The sequence below is a fragment of the Carcharodon carcharias genome, chromosome 3, assembly GCF_017639515.1.
Source record: "Carcharodon carcharias isolate sCarCar2 chromosome 3, sCarCar2.pri, whole genome shotgun sequence".
In the NCBI taxonomy this organism is placed as follows: domain Eukaryota; kingdom Metazoa; phylum Chordata; class Chondrichthyes; order Lamniformes; family Lamnidae; genus Carcharodon; species Carcharodon carcharias.
The window spans coordinates 82,579,584-82,603,301 of NC_054469.1; the positions used below are offsets into that span (position 1 = coordinate 82,579,584).

A 23,718-nucleotide genomic window follows, 5' to 3' on the forward strand; every position below is an offset into this window, starting at 1 on the left:
CGCACCCCCAACAATGTTCATCCCCTGACAATCCTTACACTCTCTCTCTATTCCTACACTGTTCAACACCATGATCCTGCCCATCCTCCCCCTTATCCCCCTCACCCCTCTCCCTGCCCCCCCAAGCCCCGATTGCCAACAATGTTCACTCACTCCTGACAATGCTCACCATCTCCCCTCACCCCCCCAAAGTCAATCAGAAGATGTGGTGCAGGTGAGCGTTGTTGGGGAAGGGATGCAGGTTGATGTTGGGAGATGAGTGAGCAGTGTTGGGATGGGGTGAGTGATTTTGGGTGGAGGGGAGCACGGTGGCGGGAGGGTGTAAGCAGTTTTGGGGTTGCCATTTTGTTGGAGTGCTTTGACACGCCAGCTGATATGCTTAAAGCCTGCTTAGGAGTGCTGTTCTACACTTGCTAGGAAAAGAGCTAAGTAAATCAGTGTAAGCACCAGGGTACGTATACAGTGAACAACCCAGGCCTGTGTGGTTGTGGCTGTCTTGTCCCACTGTTGTAAGGAATTGTGGAACAGTCCAAATAGTGACAAATTGGCAATTGGAAGTTTAAACTTACTGTGCATCGGGACTTGCTCAGCATCCTGACATGCATCAGCGGCTTATCTTGAATCATTCGCCACTCATGGTATCGGAGGGTTCAGGCCATTTGCAGCATTCAGTTTAACCTATTCCCTTTAGGACCATGAGTATTTGAATATCTTCCCTGAGCCTTCTCTTCCGAGTAAACAATTCCTTATCGTTGCTTGAATACCTTAAACTAGTGATCAGTTTGGTTGCCCTTATCTTTATAACTTCTGGTTACTGAATATCTTTATTGTCGTTCAACATCCAGAATTATGCACCATATCCCAGGAGTGGTGTGACCAGCACCACTACATGCATGCAACTTCTTGGAATTTGTGCTCTGTCTCTCAGCCTCTATCTGTCTGAAGATAGAATGAGGTTTGTGCACTGTTGCCACCAGCTGCACTGTTGGTTCCAGTGAGTTAACCACCAAATCCAGGATCTCTTTGAATTATGCCTTCTATCCTAGGGCCAACTAGTTTATATTGTTTCTGATTATTTCTCATCTCTGGTCTTATTGACTTGTATTTGTTTGCCTTAAAAATTATTTACCACTTATCAACCACCTTCCAAATCTATTCAGATCTTTTCATATTTACTGAGTCTGATAAGAGTCATAGAGATCTACAGCACAGAAAAAGGCCCTTCAGCCCATTGAGTCTGCACCGGCCAAACCAGTGCCTAACTATTCTAATTCCAATTTCCAGCACTAGGCCTACAGCCTAGTATGCCATGACATCGCAAGTGCACATCCAAATACTTCTTAAATGTTATGAGGACTTCTGCCTCAACCACCCTTTAAGGCAGTGAATTCCAGATTCCCACCTCCCTCTGGGTGAAAAAATGTTTCCTCACGTCCCCTCTAAACCTCCTGCCCCTTACCTTAAATCTCTGCCCCCCTGGTTATTGATCCCTCCACCAGAGGGAAAAGTTCCTTCCTGTCTACCCTATTTATGCCCCTCATAATTTTATACACCTCAATTATGCCCCCACGTCAGTCTCCTCTGCTCCAGGGAAAATAACCCTAGTCTACCCAATCTCTCCTCATAACTATAACTCTCCAGCCCCGGCAACATCCTGGTAAATCTCCTTTGCATTCTCTCTAGTGCAATCACATCCTTCATATAAGGCAGATTCCAGAACTGCACACAGTACTCTAGATGTGGCCTAACAAGCGTTTTATACAATTCCAGCATAACCTCCCTGCTCTTATATTCTATGTCTCGGCTAATAAAGGCAAGTATCCCATATGCCTACTTTTTAATCCTAACCCTCTTGAATTAAAGCCTAGTGCTTGGTTTGCTTTTTTAGAAAACATGACCTTGCTAATCTGTGGTGCAACTTTTAATGATTGTTGTATTTGCACTCTGAGATCACTTTGCTCCTCTACTTCAAGTAGACTTGTACCTTCCAAGTAATAAGTGACCTCCCTATTCTTCCGAGCAAAACTTACTTTGTTTTGAACTTCATTTGCCAATTATTTGTTCATTCTGCAAGTTTATTAATGTCTTTCTGTAATTTGTTGCAGTCCTCCTCAGTATTGACTATCCTCTCCAATTTGGTATCGTCTGCAGATTAGAATTTCTTTTCATTCCAAATCCCAAATCATTAATGCAATCTGTGAACAACATTAGTCCCAGCACTGATCCTTGTGGAACGTTACTTCCCACCTTTTGTCACTCTTGAATAATTATTGTTTACATATAGTTGTTTGGTAGTACAGAAACAAAGAGACATGGCTAAGCTTTTCATCTTGCATTCATCAGGAAATTTCACAAGAATACCAATATAAGAGGAAAACAACAATTTATACTGTATGTGAAGAGAATGCTGATTGGTTGGCAAGTGGCATTGCATGGAGAATGCACCACTGATGGTGACTGACAGTGATTTGCCAAACGTTGATTGAAATTTTAAATCAGGCAGTTTGACCCTAATTAGTCAAGGCATTGCCCGGAGGAATGAGTCAGTGAATATCTGTCACTTATTTTGTTTAGCTGAAACAGGTACAATGTAGATACATGTTCTTTCTGTCTGCGAAGAACAGGGCCCTCTGTATTAATATATGTAGCTTTCAGGACACACGATTGTTCCACACTGCAAGCCCGACTGACGGATAGATATTGTTACAATCCCCGAAGAGACTGCTAACTTTTAAAAAGAGATGAATTTCCCAATGACCAACAGAAAAGGCAAGAGTTCATGTTTTAAGACTTTTACTGTAACAACCAAACTGAAATCAACATAGGTCAAAATTAATTAGCAGGCAACTAATAAGTCAAACTAAAGAAAAAGGTAAGTTTCGCATTAACATAGCCAAAATATGTCTTACGAAACCCTTCTAATTGTGCGCCATGCTTCTGGCAAACATGTAGCATTACAGGTACAGGCCCACAACTACACGGTGGAGAATTGCGAAGATTTCAATTAAATAAAACATTGTGGGGAAGCGGTGGTTTAGTGGTATTGTCACTAGACTGGTATTCCAGAGACACAGGGTAATGCTTGGGGACCTGGGATGAAATCCCACCATGGCAGATGGTGAGATTTGAATTCAATAAAAATCTGCAAATGAAAGTCTAATGGTGACCATGAAACCATTGTCAAATGCTGTAAAAATTCATCTGGTTCACTCATCATTCCCTGGATCAGGGAAGGAAATCTACCATCCTTATCTGGCCTGGCCTGCATGTGACTCCAATGTGGTTGACTCTTAAAATGTTCTTTGGATAAGGGCAGACGGGTAATAAATGTTGGTCTAGCCAGTGACACCCAATTCCATGAACAAATTTTAAAAAACCCTTCTAACTCTCCAATAGTTTTGCTTCTTCCCACCATGCCAGGTCAAAGTTTCCAATGTCGTTTGATAATCGTTCCACTCAGCCCTAGTTTTTCGAGATGCATTTATCACCAGCAAGGCACATCTTAGGGACTCTCTATTCCTTAAATGTTCGAGCCTCACCTGTTCTGTTCTCTTTCTTTTGACCGCAAAACAGTCCACCTGTTTCCCCGCAGCAGTAGCTTTTTTACATCCCCATCTCACGCAACAGCTGTCTTTTTCTGTAACTGTTTAAAGGTGTTAAAACTGCCACCCCACTCTCAATGGGTTTTTGTTTGAGTTTCTTTTCTCATGGCAACCAGATCAGTTCTCTGAACTGAGGTATTCATCATGAACACCCTGTTTCACTTTAAGTTAAAAGGAACATTTTAAAACCTAACCATCCTGTAAAGCTTAGCATTCATGGCAGTAAATAGATTTTTATAGAAATATGTGTTTATGATATATCCACTTGTAAATCAAAGAGCTCATGATTAATACGTGCTATGTGATTTCATAAACTAACCATTACTGTCATCAGAAGCCTATACTTCTGAAGCCAAAAACCTATTTCTAGCAACCATTCACTGAGGATTGCTTGCAGGTGTATTACTGCAAGGTGTAATACTCCTGCAAGCAGTATTACTAATGAAAAAAGAACTTACATTTACGTAGCAACTGATCACTTAATTCTGAAAAGCATTCATGGCACTTCACATAAGATACGATTGCTGTCTGTCAGATATTGTGGCAGTAACCTCAATGCTGGTTCAAGAACAGTGCTGAGATTTAATTCGTTCAGAGGGTGAGAACAAGTTGTTACTTTTCCAATCATTTATTTTCCAATCGTTTATTAATCTTTAACTACGTGCATTGCATTTTAATTAGTGTATATCGAGGTTTCTTGCATTTTAATTGATGTATTTACTAAGATCTCATTTTAGCTAACAATACGAGGGTAGAGAGAAAGATCAGTGCACAGTAACTTAAAACACTAGTTGATGCAATTGGATCTGCTATTTTAAATGCTGCGGCAAATTCTCCTTCTGCCAAGTAGAATTGTGAAAATTTTAATTAAGGAAAACAGTTGTTGATTCTATAAATAATGTGATATTTTGAATAACTTAAAAGTTTCCAAAAATTCTGTTTTTCCTCTCTAGCCGGGGCATCCACGGAATGTTTCCACTACATTTAGCAGCCTTAAGTGGCTTTTCTGATTGCTGTCGCAAGCTCTTGTCCTCAGGTATTTGTAATACAGTTGAATTTTTAGTTACAAATTGGTACTTAGACCCCAATCATAATCAGCATCTTCCCACTGCCTTCCCAGCGCCCTAGTGCTGACACCTGAAGCAAAGATGATTAGTATGGGAGTAGTAAATCACCTTGGGCGGTGCTGCAAAACATGCAGCATCTAATTGGCAGCCCATAATACGCAGCCACTGATAGTTAATTCTATTGCAGTCAATGCTGCATATAATGTTCAGCTGATCCAATAATGCCCATTTTGCACCGCTGCATGAGACAAATTTCTAACCCATGATCAGTGTGCATTGCCATTTTTTTTTTTCAAAAGCCAATTCTAGTGCTCTTGAACCTACACTTTGTTTATAGCTGAGTATTAGATCCCTAATTCTGCTTGTTTCAGCACTTAAAATGGTCATCTGTGTATCCAGGAACCAACTTTAATGATGCAGAACTAGGAACCAACTAAAAATGTTGTATCCGTCCCTGAGATTCATCTCCCATAGACTTACAGTCCCCAAAAGAGCATATGCTTTTTTGTTTGCATAAAATTAAGACTGAGCAAAATAAACGATAAATTCACTAAAAAGTCATGCACAAGTACGTCTGAATGTTGTATGTAATACACCTGCAAATGGTTAATGAATCTAAATTCCTTGAATGCAGTAATCTAGTTATTGGACTATAGAAACTTGGTGTTATCACTTGTTTACTAGAATAAATTGGGAATTTCCTGAAAATAATTTCCCCTTAACTATTACAGCTGTCGTATATGATTATCTTAATGTAAGTAATTTTCCTTCCTAAGGTGAGACAAGTGCTGACACCACTGCCCTGATTTCATGCCTATCCATTAAAAGTTCTATACCTTGTACACTGAGGTAACATCATGTTAAGTGAATATAGAACTACCAGTCAGTGTGTGGATAGGGGTTGTCAGTTGATTATTTTAAAGATTTGTTATAATTAATTTTCTATTCTATTAACAGGTTTAAAAAGTTGTTTTCAAAGTTTTATACTGTTGCTATATTGTGTATGTTAAACAAAATCCTGCTAAGCACCAGTTCAGCTTTAAAAGTTGCGCTGACAGTTTGACAGAAGGGATAATGTTCCTTTTATGATTTCATAAAGAGCTTATTCATTTTACAGGCTTTGATATAGACACCCCAGATGAATTTGGCAGGACCTGCCTTCATGCGGCTGCTGCTGGAGGGTGAGTAATGATCTTTTTGCTTTTTTGAGTAAATAGCACTGAGCCATCAACAACACTGTTATAGCCATAATTATGTCCCTATGGCTCATGGAGCAGTAGTTGGAAAATACAAGCAGCAAACACCATTATCTTTATGGGAGATGGGCTACTTATAATGTGAATGTAAATGAAGTACTGCTGTCAAACATGACCTTGATCAGGAAAGCATGTATCAAGGCATCTTGTTTTACAGCCCTTTACCTGTTCTTCCACTTAAGTGACTTTGCTGCCATATTACGGGGTCACACTTGCACGCGGTCTTGATCTTATTTATAGGGTGTTCAAATATCAGAATTTTACAGGGTGTTCAAAAATCAGAATTTATTATTTTAGCTTATTATGAATAGTGTTTATATTAAACTTAGTGACTATAACAAATTGTCTTGTACTTTAAAATTGCTATTGTTTTGAAGACATTTAAATTAATTCTAGAGATTTCAATTGCATTCTATGAATACCTTTATGAAGATATTTAGAGTGGTTCCCCCAGTGGCTCTGTGGGTTATTAAGTCATACATGAATGTCCCAAGTTATTCGTTTTGATTCCAGTTCTCTGCTCTGTAAGCTGATTTTAACCAGGACAAAAATAGGTTGTTACATTTGGCAGCAGTTCAAAAGGGAATTGGGCATGGTTCCTGTTTCTCAGCAATTCTTGTCTTGGGAAACACCCTGTCATAACTTAATCATAGATGATGGCATTTAAAGAAATTACATCAAGGAAACAGGGCATTCAGCCCAACCAGTCCACGTCTCTGTTTATTTCCACATGAATACATACAGTCCCCATCTCTTATGGCAGACAGTTTGTGCAAAAACTGTCTTCCTGTTATAAGCAGTGGCAGGTATCACGCAAAAACAGTTTGAGATTCTTGTTAGTGGCCCAGTACCAGCAGCCTCATGGCTCGTTATTGATAGACAACACCAAACAACTGATCAGCACAACTCCATATCTCTCTTTCCTTCACCTACAACATTCCACAGCAATGTCAGTGTCTTTTAATTATCCAATGTATACAGGATCATCCTAATAAATTCTTTACTCGTTCACTTCATTTTTCATTGAAGATTGCATAGAAAGCTCTGGACACCAGCAGCAAATTATAAGAACAATACAAGAATTTCTCTGAGGTAATACAATGCCTGATGTGCCCATCAGTTTTTGGTGGTTAGTTCAGTTTTTCCCAATGAACTGTTTAAAAGCCAATACATATTGTGAATGAGGTGTTATTTATTAAACATCTATATTTTTTAAACATGGTTTTTATAATGTACTTATCCAGTTTCACGGGTGAATATACAGAGCTATTTTTGCACAAAATTAACTGAGCTCTTGATAGGCTATAACAGGCAACTTTCAAAGAGACATCATGCAAATAGCTAATGTTCCTTACATCTCTGTTTTAAACATCAACCTTTTAAATGGTGGCAGATTGTAATTCTAATCCTATTTACCCATCCTGTTCCCATATCTTTTCAACCCTTTCCTTCAACCCGTATCTTGAATATTAGTATAGTTTCTGTCTCAACCTAATTCTGTAAGTAAATTTCATTGCTTAGTACCTCATAAGCTTCCCCGTGCCCTGTTCAAAGTCTTACATTTAATCTTGTATCTATGGCCCCGAGTTCTTAGTCACCCAACTGCTGGAGACAGGCTGTTTAAACATAGAGGTTACATTAGATAAACAGGCTAATTGACCCAAGCAGGTTGTGTAGGCGTTTATACTCCAGACTGGCAAAACACTAACCACGTTTACCAACCTACTTTCTTTATCCCTTCAACCTCTTTTTTTTCTTTCATTTACCATGTCTCGTCTTTGATTAATTTTAAACACATTATTACATCATTCTGCAATCTGCATCATTCTAATGCCAAATGACCAAATTTCTGAAGCTTTACTTTTATTTCTAATATTAGCTAGCATTGAAGCAAATGTCGTGCAAGTCTCTATTATTCCTTTATGAAGTCCAATACTGCAAACGGTATTCTATACAATAACTTGGAACATACATGTATGACTTAACAACCCACAGATCCATTATGGGAACCACTCTAAATATCTTTGCAAGGATATTCGTAGAATGCCATTAGAATCTCCAGAATTAATTTAAATGCCTTCAAAATGTTAGCAATTTAAAAATACAAGACAATTTGTTATAGTGTTTATATTAAACTTAGTGACTATCTATAATAAACTAAAATAAAATCTGAAAGCAACTGTAAATGAAAACCTATTACAGTTTTACATAGGCTTATCATTATCTCTTGGTTTTATATTCCATATATTCTTGTGAAAAAGCAATTTTATTTTGAACCTTACCAAGCTGGTGTTCTGATATTAATGACCTGTGCGCATGTACTCTCAAATCCCTGTCAGTATCTACTTTCACTTCGGTTAGAGCATAATTATTGTAATTTTTTAAAATTCAAAATGCATCATACTCGCATTCAATAACACTGATTCTATTTAGACAAGAGCATAATTATTGCAATTTTTAAACTTCAAAATGCATCATGCTCGCATTTAATAATACTAATTCTATCTGCCAATTTTGAGGTAATACCTGATCTAATCAATATCCTTTCTTTAGCTCTTCTAAATAATTAACTGTATCCCTTTAATTTGCTATCATTTGCAAATCTGAGCCCACAGAACTGTACCCCATCAGGGGAGAAAAAGGGCATTTCAAAATACAGCAGTGTTATAAGTTTTAGAAAAAGTAATTGAGTGACAATATTTTCCGAGAAACTGTTAATGTAATAGTTAGCATTGGAGGGCAGGCAACATTTACACTTGATGGAAACAGTTGTGGTTGCACAGTTTATGATTAGAGTGCACAAAGTACTGCCAATATGTTTGAATTTCAATATGGTTTTTTAGCTTAACTTTGAACGATTTTCTTTTTTAGAAATCTGGAATGTCTAAATCTATTGCTTAACAGTGGAGCTGATTTCAACAAAAAGGATAAATTTGGACGGTAAGAAATGAAGCTGTTTTCTAGAATAATTCATTATACAGCTAATAGTAAAACTTAGAATTCATACAAAGGAATTTTTCCAATATTATGTAAAAATGATGTTCATCCTGAGTATACTTATGAAGGTGTACCTGTTTTCTTCTGCCTGCCCTTAATTTTGGCACAAATTTTCTCAATATAATTTGTTTTTTTATTTCTTTTTCCTTTCAATTGAACTGAGGTTGCTGCTAGCATGGGACTTATTGGCCCTAGTTGCCAATGCTGTTTCTTTGCTTAAATCTTAATGTCTCATGCCTGTGTTTCTGTTTATTTTGGCCCTCTCCAGTCAGATCTAGTCATTGTCCTGAATGGTAGTTTATTTTAGAAGCTAACATCATGACCACATAAAAGGCATTTCTGTAAAATGGTCCATGAGCTATAATTTGTGTGTGTATATGTAGCCCGTTTTTAATTTTGAGTGGTTCAATTTAAAATAATCCAGCAGACAAGCTTTAGTCTTAAACAAGATAAAGGTTAGTTTATTACAAAACTACTGCTGGTAGTTACTTAAGGAAAAATTAATGAAGTTATTAACTAAAATACAGATATAAAGATTAAAATGTAGATAAAGACAAAATAGATGCTAACAGTGAGATTTCAAACCAGTCTCTGTGCGAATATAGTTCCTTGAATTTTTTCTTTCCACATTGAAAGGGTTGAAACTTGAGGTTTAGTTTAGCAGCTGTGATGACTTCTATAGTTGAAGAGTTGGAGTTTGCCTTTGCAGGTGGACTTGACAAGCAGAACAGCCCTGAGAATGAGTGAAGGCTCCTGTTTTCACTTTTATAGCGCCGGAGGTGATGGCCCTTGGTAGCTTGATTTATTACAGCAGTTTGAGAAACCTTCCTCAATCTCTCCCTGTTGAGAAGCAGTTTCCGTTTCAAGGTGTGTCTCTCACACTGTTAAAGATTGTGCTCTCTTTAGGCAGCTTCCAGCCTTTTCTTGCAGTGTAAAACCCAAAGATGGCTGTTCCCAAACTGACGAATCATGCTTCCAAATTCAGTATTGGCCATACAAATAACCCCTCTCCCAACTGGGTTTCTTTTTTAGCTTTTCATTCAGGTCCATATTGGGTAATTGTCTTTGTTCTGAAATAAGACCATTTAAACTTACGGAACACTCATTGAATAATGTCTTTTGTGATCCTTCATGAGATACACAGTTTAATAAGGTTTTGGAACCAGCACAGAAAAGTGCCAAATTGTCTGTCCATATATTCCTTTTCTGTGCAAAGGTTTTTAAAATTTTCCTTTCGCAATCATGTGCTTTTAAAACAGTTGTCCTTAAAATCTCTAGTATCATAACCTAGTTTTCCATTTGATGGAGGACAATTTGATTTTCCTTTAGGTTCATGACCCCATGTACTATTAATATACTCAATACCTCAAGAGTGCTTCTGGCTCTTCAGAAGAGGGCTGTGATTTTATTTCCCCCAAGAAGCATCAATGAAATATTAAGAATTCTGAATATGAAACTTGAAGAAAGCTTGGGATAAGAAACACAGCTTTTGCAGTGGAATTTTCCCGGTGGTTCCAGCTGTCTGTCACATCTATTGCTTGGATGTTTGAACATAGGAGCTCAATTCTGTCATTGTTCAGGCTACAGTCCCTTTCCTAATTATAGTTTAGTAATTTGCACGCATCTGCTTAGCAGGATGCCTTAGAACACAACCATCTAGAAGCAAATCAGGGCTTCATTTGCCCTCTTGAGTAAATGTGAAAGATCCCATGACAGCATTCAAAGAGAATGGTTTCTCCCTTTGGCCTGGTCAACTAATATTTTTAAAAACAGATGGCTTAGCCATTTATTTAATTGTGGCTTGGTGTCTAATTTTGTTTTATAAAGCTGAAGTGTCTTGAGATTACATCACATTAAAAGCACTATGCAAATATAAGTTGTTGCCCTTTGAGACCTTGCGCAAATTGGCTGCCACATTTTCTATTTTGCAACAGTGATTACATTTCAAAAGTAGTTCATTGACAATGAAGAGCTTTGGAACAACCTGAGGTCATGAAAGGTGCTTTATATATGTACAGTTTTTTTCTTAAAACCAAGTTGCATCTCTACGTATTAATTAATCAAATTTCTGTCTCTGGTCAGAAGGAATATCCTGTAGCTGTTTCATGAAAGATATTAACAAAATGAAGCTCATCTGTATGCAATATTTAGGTTGCTACATACATGTTACTTAAAAGTGCACACTTACATATCAAGTTTATTGTCCAGATTTATGCTTGCAAAGAGGAAGCAAACCACTGTCTTCAATTATATTGTTATCTCAGTTGCTTTAAAAACAAGATGATTCCCAGTTATTAGCCCAAATATTTTCTAGCTCTACTCAAAACTAAATTCGCTTCTGTTTTTCCAAATGATTTTGCCATAAATGTAGAGGTTGTACAAATGAGGAAAAGCTTTGGCTTATAAGCCTTCCACTTTCTCATGAATGTAGTTCTCTATCGGACCTCACTTTTCTAATTACATTGTGTCTGTTTGATTTTGCTGTTGCCTTTATTTTCAAATAAATTGAGGTTACTGCTAGCATGAGTCCTAATTACCCTTTTTTAAAAAAGAGTTTGGGTGCTCTCCTAACCATCAACTTCACCAAGTAGAGGTCTTGCCTTGTGATTTGATTAAAGTATGACGTGATTCATTTTTTCTATTATGCTTGTGATATGTCACACATGGGGATTGAGACTCACTAGATTTATTTCCCTAGTAAAGCACCAGCTCTTATACTTCACCTTTTTCTGCTTCTCTTCCACCTGACTATTGATCTAATGGATCATCTTGCTCTGCAGTTCATTTTCAGCTCTTTCTCAGCACAGGCCCCTTAATTCAATCCCTCTGTTCCAGCTGCAGCTCAAGCTGCCTGCTTCCCTTGTCCAAGAAGTCTGAGCACCAATGCTCTAGCCTTGTGCTGAGGCTGGCAGACTCTCCTCGAGGCTCAGGGACTTGAAACAAGAAAATGGCAGAGATTGGAAAGTTGGGTAGAGTGGGGTCAAGCTGGAGACCTCACAACTAATCAGCAAAATAGTGAAGACCACAAAACGCTTAAGGCGGAGAATTTGCTAGTTATTTTCCTTTCCCTGGTGTGGTGTACTACTATTTTTTGAAAATGGCATTTAACCGATGTACTAGTCCTTGATCAGAATGCATCTGTCAATGTCCTGTCAACAAATAATTGTAATTATAATGCAATGTTTAATTTCTCCTTATTCATTTCGGGAAAAGCAATTGGGGAAAAAATTATCCAGGGATAGTTTGTTAAAATAAATGAGATTTCTGAATTATCTCTCCCACGTATAGATGTTTTTAGACTGTTATTTGAAGTTACTTGATTTATTTTTTACATTTGCCATCTTTTATCATGTTCTCTTGCTGCTTTTATGTCATTCATGGGGCAAGAATTAATGGTTCTATGATCAGTTGATTGCAGGAAACTAATTTCATTTATTAATTTAATCATCTGATGGGCTCAATGGAATTTACTCTCAATAAAAGGAAGATGAAGGGAGAAGTTAGGACTTTATTTTTACAGGTATGAGAAGTTAGATCTATGAAAATTATTCTTCTAGGCTGGCTTTGAGGATCCATGACACAGTTCAAAATGTAATTTACCTGCCTTTGTTTATGTACGAGGCTGGTGCAATGATGGGACAGGTTGTTAGCTGAGGTAGGATTTAAGGACAGGCTTAATTCCTGTTGGTAATGAGGTTATAGGACTATAAGAGTAAAGTCACATCTCTCTTGACTTCCTTGTTTGTATTTTCACTTACCCACACTTTGTACTTTTCTCATGCGATGGGCAATGCAATGTACAACATTCGCTTATCCGCGTTTGACATGTCCAAATCTTTGCACTGATTCTTTGACACGTACACCCTTTGAGCACAGTTCGAGTGAGGGATCAATTAATTTATCCTAATATATCAGTTTTATCATTAATTAATTTTTTAAATGATCTTTGAAAGCTGAGGCAGATATACTCTGGTAAATTTAACACAGTTAGACGTGACCTCTGGAGTACTGAAACATCAGTAAGGAATTGGAATGCTACAATAACATAGAAACATAGAAAATAGGAGCAGGAGTAGGCCATTCAGCCCTTCGAGCCTGCTCCACCATTCAGTATGACCGTGGCTGATCCTCTATCTCAATGCCATATTCCTGCTTTCTCTCCATACCCCTTGTTGCCCCTAATATCCAAAAAAAAATCAATTTCTTTCTTGAATATATTCAGTGACCCTGCCTCTACAGATTTCTGTGGCAGAGAATTCCACAGGTTGATCACCCTCTGAGTGAAGACAATTTTTCTCATGTCAATCCTAAATGGTCTGCCCCATATCCTGAGACTGTGGCCTCTCATTCTAGACTCCCAAATCAGGGGAAACACCCTCCCTACATCTAGTCTGTCTAGCCCTGTTAGAACTTTATACTTTTCAATCAGACATCCCTCTCATTCTTCTAAACTCTAGTGAATACAGGCCCAGTCGAACCAATCTCTCCTCAAACGACAGTCCTGATATCAGCCTAGTGAACATCTGCTGCACTCCCTCTATGGCAAGTATACCCTTTCTTAGGTAGGGAGCTCAAAACTGTACGCAATACTCCAGGTGTGGTCTCGCCAAGGCCTTGTTTAACCGCAGTAAGACATCCCTATTTCTGAACTCAAATCCTCTTGTAGTGAAGGCCAACATACCATTTGCCTTCCTAATTGCTTGCTGCACCTGCATGTTTACTTTCATTGACTAGTGTACAAGGACGCCCAGATTCCCCTGTACATCCACATTTCCCAATAATCATCAGTTAAATAATACTCTGCCTTTCTGTTTTTCACATCGAAGCGTATAACTTCACATTTATCCACGTTGTACTGCATCTGCCTTGTGTTTGCCCATGCACACAACTTATCTAAATCGCCCTGAAGTCTCCTTGCATCCTTCTCACAACCCTGCCCAGTTTTGTGTCATCAGCAAACTTGGAAATATTGTATTTGGTTTCCTCATCAAAGTCATTTATATATATTGTGAATAGCTGGGGCCCAAGAACTGATCCCTGTGGTACACCACTAGTCAACGCCTGCCATCCAGAAAAAGACCCATTTATTCCCTCTGTTTCCAGTCTGTCAACCAATTTTTAATCCATGCCAATATATTACTCCTGACCCCAAGTGCTTTAATTTTGCCCACAAGCCTCCTATGTGGGACTTTATCAGAAGCCTTCTTGAAATGCAAATAAACCGCATCCACTGGTTCTCCCTTATCTATTCTACTAGTTACATCCTCAAAAAACTCCAGTAGATTAGTTAAACATGATTTCCCTTTCATAAACCCATGCTGACTTTGTCTAATCCCATTAATGCTTTCTGTTACCGCATCTTTTATAATAGACTCTAGCATTTTCCCCACTACTGATGTTAGGTTAACTGGCCTGTAATTCTGTTTTTTTTTCTCTCCCTCCTTTTTTAAATAGTGGGGTTACATTTGCCATGCTCCAATCTGTAGCAACTGCCTCAGAGTCTATAGAATTTTGGAAGATGATCACCAATGCATCCAATACTTCCAGGGCCACTTCCTTTAGTACTCTGGGATGCAGATTATCAGGCCCTGGGCCTTTTTCAGCCTTTAACCCCATTAACTCCTCTAGCACCATCTTTTACTAATACTGATTTTCTTCAATTTCTCCCTCTCAGTAGACCCTTGGTTCTCTAACATTTCTGGGAAATTATTTGTGTCCTCTTTTGTGAAGACAGATCCAAAATATGTGTTCAGTTCTTCTGCCATTTCTTTGTTCCCCTTTTATAATTTACCCTGTTTCTCACTGTAACGGACCTACATTTGCCTTTGCTAATCTTTTTCTTTTCACATATTTATAGAAGCTTTTACAGTCAGTTTTTATGTTCCCTGCAAGTTTACTCTTATATTACATTTTCCCCTTCTTGATCAATCTTTTCATCCATTTTTGCTGAATTCTAAACTGCCTCCCAATCCTCAGGCTTGCTGCTTTCTCTGGTAATTTTATATGTCGTCTCTTTGGACCTAAAACTATCCCTAATTTCTTTTGTAATTCATGGATTGAGCCATTGTTTCATTTTTGTGCCAGACAGGAATGAATAATTGTTGTAATTCATGCATATGTTCCTTAAATATTAGCCATTGCCTATCCATTATCAACCCTTTTAGTAAGGTTCCCCAATCCATCATTGCCAACTCATGCCTCATACCCTTGTTATTTATACCCTTTATTTAGATTCAGGACCCTAGTTTCAGATTCAACTTCTTCACTCTTTGTCTTGATGGACAATTCTATCATTTTATGGTCGCTGTTCCCCAAGGAACCCCGCACAACGGGATTGTTAATTAACCCTTTCTCATTGCACAATACCCAGTCTAGGATAGCCTGCTCTCTAGTTGGTTCCTCAACATATTGTTCTAAAAATCCATCACATACACACTCAAGGAAATCCCCCTCCACAGTATTATTGCTAGTTTGGTTTGTCCAATCTATATGTAGATTAAAGTCACCCATGATTACAGTTGTGCCTTTATTGCATGCTTCTCTAATTTCCTGTTTAATGCCTTCCCTTACATCTCTGTTACTGTTTGGGGGCCTATAGACAACCCCCACCAACGTTTGCTGCCACTTGGTGTTTCTTATCTCCACCCAAACAGAATCCACATCATGATTTTCCGAGTCAATGTCCTTCCTCACTATTGCATTGATTTCCTCCTTTATTAACAGTGCTACCCCACCTCCTTATCCTATTTGTCTGTCCTTCTTAAGTACTGAATACCCCTTGATGTTCCGTTCCCATCCTTGGTCACCCTGCAGCCATGTCTCCGTAATTGCAACTGTATCATTACCGTTTATATCTATTTGCGTTGTTAATTCATCTACCTTATTGCGAATGCTCCGCATATTAAGATACAATGCCTTTAGACTTGTCTTTTTGACCTTGTTAGCCATCTTCGCTTTAACTTTCACTATGACCCCATTTGTTTTTTGCCCTTGTTTTCCTGACTTCCACTTTTGCTTCTTACTTTTCTGTCTTTTGTTTCTATCCTCGTTTCCCCTTCCTCAGGTTCCCATCCCCCTGCCATTCTAGTGTAAACCCTCCCCAACACTAGCAAACATCCCCCATCCCCCTGCGAGGATATTGGTCCCGATCCTGCCCAGATGCAACCTGTCATGTTTGTACTGGTCCCAATGTCCCAGGAATCTGAATCCCTGCCTTCTACGCCATTTCTTCAGCTACATAGACGTCCGATATACCCTGTTATTTGTATTGTTGCTAGCACGTGGCACTGGTAGTAACCCTGAGATTACTCCTTATATTCAGCTTATAGGACCTCATCCTTTTTTTAAACCTATGTCGTTGGTACCAAGATGCACCACGATCACTGGCTGTTTGCCCTCCCCCTTCAGAATGCTCTGCAGCCTCTCCGAGACATCCTTGATCCTGGCACCCAGGAGGCAACATTGTATTAACATAGAAACATAGAAAATAGGAGAAGGAGTAGGCCTTTCAGCCCTTCGAGCCTGCTCCACCATTCATTATGACCATGACTGATCATCCAACTCAATAGCCTGCTCCTGCTTTCTCCCCAAAATCCTTTGATCCCTTTCGCCCCAAGAGCTATATCTAACTCCTTCTTGAAAACATATGTGTTGGCCTCAACTACTTTCTGTGTTAACGAATTCCACAGGTTCACCACTCTCTGGGTGAAGTCATTTCTCCTCATTTCAGTCCTAAATGGTCTACCCCGTATCCTCAGACTATGACCCCTGGTTCTTGGCTCCACCACCGTCGGGAACATCCTTCCTGCATCTACCTTGTCTAGTCCAGTTAGAATTTTATAGTTTCTATGAGATCCCCCCTCATTCTTCTGAACTCCAGTGAATATAATCCTAACCGACTCCATTTCTCCTCATATGTCAGTCCTGCCATCCCAGGAATCAATCTGATAAACCTTTGCTGCACCCCCTCTATAGTAAGAACATCCTCCCTCAGATAAGGAGATTAAAACTGCACACAATATTCTAGGTGTGGTCTCACTAAGGCCCTGTATAATTGCAGCGATACATCCCTGCTCCAGCACTCGAATCCTCTTGCTATGAAGACCAACAAACTATTTGCCTTCTTTACCGCCTACTGCCTCTGCAATGCTTACCTTCAGCGACTGGTGTACGAGGACACCCAGGCCTCGTTGTACATTCCCCTCTCTCAATTTATAGAAATTCAGAAATCTACCTTCCTGTTTTTGCTACCAAAGTGGATAACCTCACATTTATCCACATTATACTGCATCTGCCATACGTTTGCCCACTCGCTCATTTGTCCAAATCACACTAAAGCATCTCTGCATCCTCCTCACAGCTCACCCTGACACCCAGCTTTGTGTCATCTGCAAATTTGGAGATGTTACATTTAGTTCCCTCATCTAAATCATTAATATATATTGTGAATAGCTGGGATCCCAGCACTGATCCTTGCAGTACCCCACTAGTCACTGCCTGCCATTAAGAAAAAGACCTGTTTATTCCTATTCTTTGTTTCCTGTCTGCCAACCAGTTTTCTATCCATCTCAATACACTACCCCCAGTCCCATGCACTTTAATTTTACACACCAATCTCTTATGTGGGACTTTGTCGAATACATTCTGAAAGTCCACTGGTTCCCCCTCATCACCTCTACTAGTTACATTCTCGAAAAATTCCAGTAGATTTGTCAAGCATGATTTCCCTTTTGTAAATCCATGCTGACTCTGTCCAATTCTGCCACTGTTTTCCAAGTGCTCAGCTAGTAAATCTTTTATAATGGACTCTAGAATTTTCTCAAACAAAAGCAGAATTACCTGGAAAAACTCAGCAGGTCTGGCAGCATCGGCGGAGAAGAAAAGAGTTGACGTTTCGAGTCCTCATGACCCTTCAACAAAACTGATTGAATATTAGGAAAGGGGTGAAATATAAGGTGGTTTAAGGTAGGGGGGAGGAAGAGAAGTTGGGGTGTGGTGTGGTTGTAGGGACAAGCAAGCAGTGATAGGAGCAGGTAATCAAAAGATATCACAGACAAAGGGACAAAGAAGGTAGTGATATTATCTAAACGAATGTGCTAATTAAGAATGGATGGTAGGGCACTCAAGGTACAGCTCTAGGGGGGGTGGGGTGGAAAGACTAGCAGGGCATACATGATTTAAAAATAATGGAAATAGATGGGAAAAGAAAAATCTATATAAATTATTGGAAAAAACAAAAGGAAGGGGGAAGAAATGGAAAAGGGGTGGGGATGGAGGAGGGAGTCCAAGACCTAAAGTTGTTGAATTCAATATTCAATCCGGAAGGTTGTAAAGTGCCTAGTCGGAAGATGAGGTGCTGTTCCTCCAGTTTGCGTTGGGCTTCACTGGAACAATGCAGCAAGCCAAGGACAGACATGTGGGCAAGAGAGTAGGGTGGAGTGTTAAAATGGCAAGCGACAGGGAGGTTTGGGTCTTTCTTGTGGACAGACCGCAAGTGTTCTGCAAAGCGGTCGCCCAGTTTACGTTTGGTCTCTCCAATGTAGAGGAGACCGCATTGGGAGCAACGAATGCCGTAGACTAAGTTAGGGGAAATGCAAGTGAAATGCTGCTTCACTTGAAAGGAGTGTTTGTGCCCTTGGACGGTGAGGAGAGAGGAAGTGAAGGGGCAGGTGTTGCAACTTTTGCGTGGGCATGGGGAGGTGCCATAGGTAGTGGTTGAGGAGTAGGGGGTGACCAGGGGGTCCCGGAGGGAACAATCCCTACGGAATGCCGCCTGGTGGGGTGGGGGGGGGGGGGGCGCGAAGGGAAAATGTGTTTGGTGGTGGCATCATGCTGGAGTTGGCAGAAATGGTGGAGGATGATCCTTTGAATGCGGAAGCTGGTGGGGTGATAAGTGAGGACAAGGGGGACCCTATCATGTTTCTGGGAGGAGGAGAAGGCGTGAGGGCGGATGCGCGGGAGATGGGCCGGTCACGGTTGAGGGCCCTGTCAACGACCGTGGGTGGAAAACCTCGGTTAAGGAAGAAGGAGGACATGTCAGAGGAACTGTTTTTGAAGGTAGCATCATCGGAACAGATGCGTCGGAGGCGAAGGAACTGAGAGAATGGGATGGAGTCCTTACAGGAAGCAGGGTGTGAGGAGCTGTAGTCGAGGTAGCTGTGGGAGTCGGTAGGCTTGTAATGGATATTGGTGGACACTCTATCACCAGAAATTGAGACAGAGGGGTCAAGGAAGGGAAGGGAAGTGTCAGAGATGGACTATGTGAAAATGATGGAGGGGTGGAGATTGGAAGCAAAATTAATAAATTTTTCCAAGTCCCAACGAGAGCATGAGGCAGCACCGAAGTAATCATTAATATACCGGAGAAAGAGATGTGGGAGGGGGCCGGAGTAGGACTGGAACAAGGAATGTTCCACATACCCCGTAAAAAGACAGGCACAGCTGGGGCCCATGCGGGTACCTTTTATTTGGAGGAAGTGAGAGGAGTTAAAGGAGAAATTGTTCAGTGTGAGAACAAGTTCAGCCAGATGGAGGAGAGTAGCAGTGGATGGGGATTGTTCGGGCCTCTGTTCGAGAAAGAAGCTAAGGGCCCCTTAGACCATCCTGGTGGGGGATGGAGGTATAGAGGGATTGGACATCCATGGTGAAGAGGAAGCGGTTGGGCCAGGGAATTGGAAATTGTTGATGTGGCATAAGGTGTCAGAGGAATCACGGATGTAGGTGGGAAGGGACTGGACAAGGGGAGAGAGAAGGGAGTCAAGATAATGAGAAATGAGTTCCGTGGGGCAGGAACAGGCTGACATGATCGGTCTACCGAGACAGTTCTGTTTGTGGATTTTGGGTAGGAGATAGAAGCGGGCTGTCCGATGTTGGGCGACTATCAGGTTGAAAGCTGTGGGAGGAAGATCTCCAGAGAAGATGAGGTCAGTGACAGTCCTGGAAACAATAGCTTGATGTTCAGTGGTGGGGTCATGGTCCAGGGAGAGGTAGGAGGAAGTGTCTGCGAGTTGACGCTCAGCCTCCGCGAGGTAGAGGTCAGTGCGCCAGACAACAACCCTTGTCAGTGGGTTTGATGACAACGCTGGGGTTGGACCTGAGAGAATGGAGTGCAGTATGTTCAGAGAGAGAGACATTAGAATGGGTGAAAGGAGCAGAGATATTGACCGAGGTTTTCTACCCACGGTCGTTGACAGGGCACTCAACCGTGCCCATCTCCTGCGCATCCGCCCTCACGCCTTCTCCTCCCTCCCAGAAACATGATAGGGTCCCCCTTGTCCTCACTTATCACCCCACCAGCCTCCGCATTCAAAGGATCATCCTCCGTCATTTCCGCCAACTCCAGCATGATGCCACCACCAAACACTTCTTCCCTTCACGCCCCTGGCGGCATTCTGTAGGGATCGTTCCCTCCGGAACACCCTGGTCAACTTCTCCATCACCCCCTACACCTCAACCCCTACCTATGTCACCTCTCCATGCCCACGCTAAAGATGCAACACCTGCCCCTTCACTTCCTCTCTCCTCACCGTCCAAGGGCCCAAATACTCCTTTCAAGTGAAGCAGCATTTCACTTGCATTTCCCCCAAATTAGTCTACTGCATTGGTTGCTACCAATGTGGTCTCCTCTACATTGGAGAGACCAAACCCTTCAGAATGTCCTGTAGCCACTCTGAGGCAACATACCATCCTGGAGTCTCGTTTGCGGCCATAGAAACACCTATCTATTCCCCTTACAATTGAATCCTTTATAACTATTACGTTCCCACACTTTTTACTCCTCCCCTGTGCAGCAGATCCAACCGTGGTGCAATGAATTTGGCTGTTGCTGCTTTCCCCTGAGAGGCCATTTCCTGCCAACAGTATCCAAAGCGGTTATCTGTTTTGCCACAGGAGATTCCTGTACTGCCTAGTCCTCTTGCTCTGCCTGGTGGTCAACCATTCTCTTCCTGCCTGTGGACTCTTAGCCTGCAGTGTGATCACCTCTCTTTTCGTCCTATCCACGATGCTCTCCGCCTCATGGATGCTCCACAGTGTCCCCGGCCGCCGCTCCAGTTCCAAAACCTGAGATTCCAGGAGCTGCAGCTGGAGACACTTCCTGCACACATGCTGGCCCCGGGCACTGGAAATGTTCCCGGCTTCCCCCATAGAGCAGGAGGAGCACACGATGGCTTTGAGTTCTCCTTCCTTGACTTACCCCTTGAAGTTAAATTAAACCTTTTGGAAGATAATTAATATTAAATAATATCAATTACTCTAGGGCCCTTCTTCCTTGCTCCTCGTTGTTACAGCCCTTACAAACGATGAACCACAAAATAAGAACTTAAGTACTATAAGTGATAAAAGTAGTAAATACTTACCTGATCATGCACTCAGTACTCAAAGGATCACTTTGTTCCCTCCTAACTGAACTCCCTCAGTCACCTCTGCTCGCCCAGCTACTTTTCAACTCCCGGCTCCTCTCGCACTCTCCTTGGACTCCCGCCTCCTCTCGCGCTCCTCTTGGACTCTCGCCTCCTCTCGCGCTCCTCTTGGACTCCCACCTCCTCTCGCGCTCCTCTTGGACTCCCGCCTCCTCTCGCGCTCCTCTTGGACTCCCGCCTCCTCTCGCGCTCCTCTTGGACTCGCGCTCCTCTTGGACTCCCGCCTCCTCTCGCGCTCCTCTTGGACTCCCGCCTCCTCTCGCGCTCCTCTTGGACTCCCGCCTCCTCTCGCGCTCCTCTTGGACTCCCGCCTCCTCTCGCGCTCCTCTTGGACTCCCGCCTCCTCTCGCGCTCCTCTTGGACTCCCGCCTCCTCTCGCGCTCCTCTTGGACTCCCGCCTCCTCTCGCGCTCCTCTTGGACTCCCGCCTCCTCTCGCGCTCCTCTTGGACTCCCGCCTCCTCTCGCGCTCCTCTTGGACTCCCGCCTCCTCTCGCGCTCCTCTTGGACTCCCGCCTCCTCTCGCGCTCCTCTTGGACTCCCGCCTCCTCTCGCGCTCCTCTTGGACTCCCGCCTCCTCTCGCGCTCCTCTTGGACTCCCGCCTCCTCTCGCGCTCCTCTTGGACTCCCGCCTCCTCTCGCGCTCCTCTTGGACTCCCGCCTCCTCTCGCGCTCCTCTTGGACTCCCGCCTCCTCTCGCGCTCCTCTTGGACTCCCGCCTCCTCTCGCGCTCCTCTTGGACTCCCGCCTCCTCTCGCGCTCCTCTTGGACTCCCGCCTCCTCTCGCGCTCCTCTTGGACTCCCGCCTCCTCTCGCGCTCCTCTTGGACTCCCGCCTCCTCTCGCGCTCCTCTTGGACTCCCGCCTCCTCTCGCGCTCCTCTTGGACTCCCGCCTCCTCTCGCGCTCCTCTTGGACTCCCGCCTCCTCTCGCGCTCCTCTTGGACTCCCGCCTCCTCTCGCGCTCCTCTTGGACTCCCGCCTCCTCTCGCGCTCCTCTTGGACTCCCGCCTCCTCTCGCGCTCCTCTTGGACTCCCGCCTCCTCTCGCGCTCCTCTTGGACTCCCGCCTCCTCTCGCGCTCCTCTTGGACTCCCGCCTCCTCTCGCGCTCCTCTTGGACTCCCGCCTCCTCTCGCGCTCCTCTTGGACTCCCGCCTCCTCTCGCGCTCCTCTTGGACTCCCGCCTCCTCTCGCGCTCCTCTTGGACTCCCGCCTCCTCTCGCGCTCCTCTTGGACTCCCGCCTCCTCTCGCGCTCCTCTTGGACTCCCGCCTCCTCTCGCGCTCCTCTTGGACTCCCGCCTCCTCTCGCGCTCCTCTTGGACTCCCGCCTCCTCTCGCGCTCCTCTTGGACTCCCGCCTCCTCTCGCGCTCCTCTTGGACTCCCGCCTCCTCTCGCGCTCCTCTTGGACTCCCGCCTCCTCTCGCGCTCCTCTTGGACTCCCGCCTCCTCTCGCGCTCCTCTTGGACTCCCGCCTCCTCTCGCGCTCCTCTTGGACTCCCGCCTCCTCTCGCGCTCCTCTTGGACTCCCGCCTCCTCTCGCGCTCCTCTTGGACTCCCGCCTCCTCTCGCGCTCCTCTTGGACTCCCGCCTCCTCTCGCGCTCCTCTTGGACTCCCGCCTCCTCTCGCGCTCCTCTTGGACTCCCGCCTCCTCTCGCGCTCCTCTTGGACTCCCGCCTCCTCTCGCGCTCCTCTTGGACTCCCGCCTCCTCTCGCGCTCCTCTTGGACTCCCGCCTCCTCTCGCGCTCCTCTTGGACTCCCGCCTCCTCTCGCGCTCCTCTTGGACTCCCGCCTCCTCTCGCGCTCCTCTTGGACTCCCGCCTCCTCTCGCGCTCCTCTTGGACTCCCGCCTCCTCTCGCGCTCCTCTTGGACTCCCGCCTCCTCTCGCGCTCCTCTTGGACTCCCGCCTCCTCTCGCGCTCCTCTTGGACTCCCGCCTCCTCTCGCGCTCCTCTTGGACTCCCGCCTCCTCTCGCGCTCCTCTTGGACTCCCGCCTCCTCTCGCGCTCCTCTTGGACTCCCGCCTCCTCTCGCGCTCCTCTTGGACTCCCGCCTCCTCTCGCGCTCCTCTTGGACTCCCGCCTCCTCTCGCGCTCCTCTTGGACTCCCGCCTCCTCTCGCGCTCCTCTTGGACTCCCGCCTCCTCTCGCGCTCCTCTTGGACTCCCGCCTCCTCTCGCGCTCCTCTTGGACTCCCGCCTCCTCTCGCGCTCCTCTTGGACTCCCGCCTCCTCTCGCGCTCCTCTTGGACTCCCGCCTCCTCTCGCGCTCCTCTTGGACTCCCGCCTCCTCTCGCGCTCCTCTTGGACTCCCGCCTCCTCTCGCGCTCCTCTTGGACTCCCGCCTCCTCTCGCGCTCCTCTTGGACTCCCGCCTCCTCT

At 43.6% G+C, this 23,718-nt stretch overlaps 1 protein-coding gene across 3 annotated transcripts in view; it reads left to right on the top strand.

Annotated features, from left to right (window-relative positions):
* The window catches only part of ankrd28b (ankyrin repeat domain 28b), a 232,673-nt gene that overhangs the window by 124,877 nt on the left and 84,078 nt on the right, over positions 1-23,718 (top strand). For all 3 annotated transcript variants that reach the window (XM_041184421.1, XM_041184422.1, XM_041184420.1), the window contains exons 11-13: positions 4,556-4,638; positions 5,787-5,850; positions 8,797-8,865. In XM_041184421.1, the coding sequence (XP_041040355.1) occupies positions 4,556-4,638; positions 5,787-5,850; positions 8,797-8,865 (216 nt within the window). The remainder of the gene's footprint in view (positions 1-4,555; positions 4,639-5,786; positions 5,851-8,796; positions 8,866-23,718) is intronic.